General features: G+C 27.5%; 1 protein-coding gene across 1 annotated transcript; it reads left to right on the top strand.

The window, feature by feature from the left end:
* The first annotated feature begins 937 nt into the window (after nucleotides 1-937).
* LOC119568502 (zinc finger protein 768-like) lies at nucleotides 938-1,748 on the top strand. Its single transcript, XM_037917039.1, has 2 exons — nucleotides 938-1,158; nucleotides 1,415-1,748. The coding sequence occupies exons 1-2, from the start codon at nucleotides 938-940 to the stop codon at nucleotides 1,746-1,748; spliced, it is 555 nt and encodes a 184-aa protein (XP_037772967.1).
* Nucleotides 1,749-2,749: the final 1,001 nt, after the last annotated feature.

Genomic DNA, 2,749 nt, shown 5'->3' on the forward strand with positions numbered 1-2,749 from the left:
AAAGATAAAATAATAATAATAAAAATAATAATAATAATAATTAAAAATAATAATAATAATAATAATAATGATAATAATAAATTTTAATAATAAAAATAAAAAATAATATAATAACAAAAATAATTTTATCATTATCATCGATATTTTTTTTGAACATAAAAAAACTAAAAAATGACTAATAAAAAAAGATATAACAGGGGCAACGATGATGATAAAAAATTAAAGGATAAAAAATGGGATAATAATACTAAAAAGGATAGTAATATTAATGATAAAAATAATAGTTATGTTAAACCCGGGCAACCCCAGCGTAAAAAATAATAAGAATGATAACAATAATAACAATAATGATAATAATAAGAACAGCAATAATAATAGTAACAGTAAAAATAATATTATAATAAAAATATGATAATAAAAAGGATGATAATGAAAAGATAAAAAAATAATAAAAAGGATATATTAACGACAATAACAGTACTAATTATAATAATATAATAATGATGATAAAATAATAACGATAATAATAATAATAATAATAATTACCATTATCATTATTATTATCATAAGTATTATCATTATACGGTTAACAAAAAACCCTTATTAAAAGTAAAATTTTAATGAAAAAAACCGTATTTTAGGGAAAATTTTTTTTTTTTTTTTTTTTAAAAAATTTACTATTAAATGGTGAAGATAAGAATAATGAAAAACAATAATGAAAAGGGAAAGTTTAAGAGGACAATAAAAAAATCACTAATTAGGGGGTATTGATTTAAAACATGTTAAGATTATAAGAAAAAGATAATGAAGGAAAAATAACGAAGTGGGGATGATGAAGAAAAAATAAAAAAGATATTATGAAACTCAAGGTTTTGAAATATCTCCCTTCTTTTAAAATAAACTTCCAAGAAAAAAGGGGATTATTTTTTAAGCCACAATGCGAGATGCCTACACCGAGGGGTCCGAGGTCCCACATCCCGCGGTGATGTGGCCCCAGGGGCCCGCCCTTCCGTCACCCGCCCCTCTCCCGACCCCCCCATTCCCCGGCCCTGCCCCCCTGTCTGACTGGTGCACCGTTGTCCTCCCCCCAGCCCCCCTACTCCCGGTAGCTTCCCGGGGTCTTTCCCCGGCAGGCAAAGGGGGCGTCCTTAAGGGGGGGTATGGGGGGGTGGTTCACCCCCCCAACTCTTAAAAAAAACCTCTTTTTGTTTGGGCAAAATCTAAATTCTGCAGGGCAAAAATTTTTGGGGATTTTTTAAATTTTTTAAATTTTTACCAATAATACGATATATAATCCCGGTTGGGTGGTCCCTTCCGGGAAAACCCACAACTGCAAAATTTGCAGCGAGGCCTTCCCATCCGTAAGTGAGCAGGTAAAGCACATCAGAGGACATGCAAAGGACAAAACATACAGATGTGATATTTGCAAGAAGTCCTTCTTTCTGAAAGATAATCTCGTGCAACACATAGAAGCGCATTCAAACGAAAAGCCATATAGCTGTGCAGTTTGCAAAAAGGCCTTCCCTCGTAAATATGCTCTTATGGAACACATGAGAGTACATACGAAGGAAAAGCCATACAAATGTAATATTTGCAATAAGTCCTTTTCATACAAAAGTGCTTTGATGAGGCACATGAGAGTACGTACAAAGGAGAAGCTATACAGCAGAGAAGTTTGCAATAAAGTCATCTTGCAGAAAGGTAACCTAGCACAATATTTAGAGGGTAAATGCAAAGGAGTGATGTAGCTACGAGATCTCTCTCTAAAAAAAAAAAAAAAAAAAAAGAACTGAATCACATGTGTATATAGGCATTCACTAGGAAGAAAACGAATTTAACGTACGTAAGGTCACAGCCTTGTATATATACTTTTACCCAAATAAAGACATCCGGCCTGCAAGGAACCCACTTGCACTTGACATTATTGGAGAAAGATCATTCTAGAATCTGAAGGACATAATATTAGTAATGTACCCTTTTTAATATTTTTTTTTTTATAAAGTTTTCTTTGTTATGACCTGTGTATTAATCTCCATAGGCTTCAAAACTTATACATAACTGGTTGAGTAAATTTCTGTTAATCGTTAAGATATTTATTTATATTTAAATCTACCTATCTATATAACTATCTATCTATTTATCTATCTATCTGTCTATCTGTCTATTTGTCTATCTATCTATCTATTTATCTATATCTATCTATCTATCTAACTATCTGTCTATCTATCTATCTATCTATACACACACACACACACACACACACACACACAACAAAAATATATATATATATATAATATATATATATATATATATATATATATATATATAATAATGTATATATATATATTATAATATATATATATATATATATATATATATATATATATATATATGCATATATACATATATATACACACACACACAAAACACATATATATATATATATATATATATATTATATATATATATATACATATGTATAGATATATATATATAATATATATAGATATATATATATATATATATATATATATATATATATACACATATATATACATATTTACATATATACATATATATATATATATATATATATATATATATATATAATATATATATATATATATATATATATATATATTAATATATATATATATATATGCAATATACATATACACACACACACACACACCACAACACACACACACACACATATTATAATATATAAAATATATAATATATATAATAT

Source organism: Penaeus monodon, chromosome 44 (assembly GCF_015228065.2).
Source record: "Penaeus monodon isolate SGIC_2016 chromosome 44, NSTDA_Pmon_1, whole genome shotgun sequence".
Classification (NCBI taxonomy): domain Eukaryota; kingdom Metazoa; phylum Arthropoda; class Malacostraca; order Decapoda; family Penaeidae; genus Penaeus; species Penaeus monodon.

Excerpts from the sequence above, each read along its gene's own strand:
- LOC119568502 (XM_037917039.1), top strand. The coding sequence starts at position 938 with ATGCGAGATGCCTACACCGAGGGGTCCGAGGTCCCACATCCCGCGGTG. Across the intron at positions 1,159-1,414 it reads GGGGGCGTCCTTAAGGGGGG|ATGTGATATTTGCAAGAAGT; the intron begins GTATGGGGGGGT and ends CAAAACATACAG.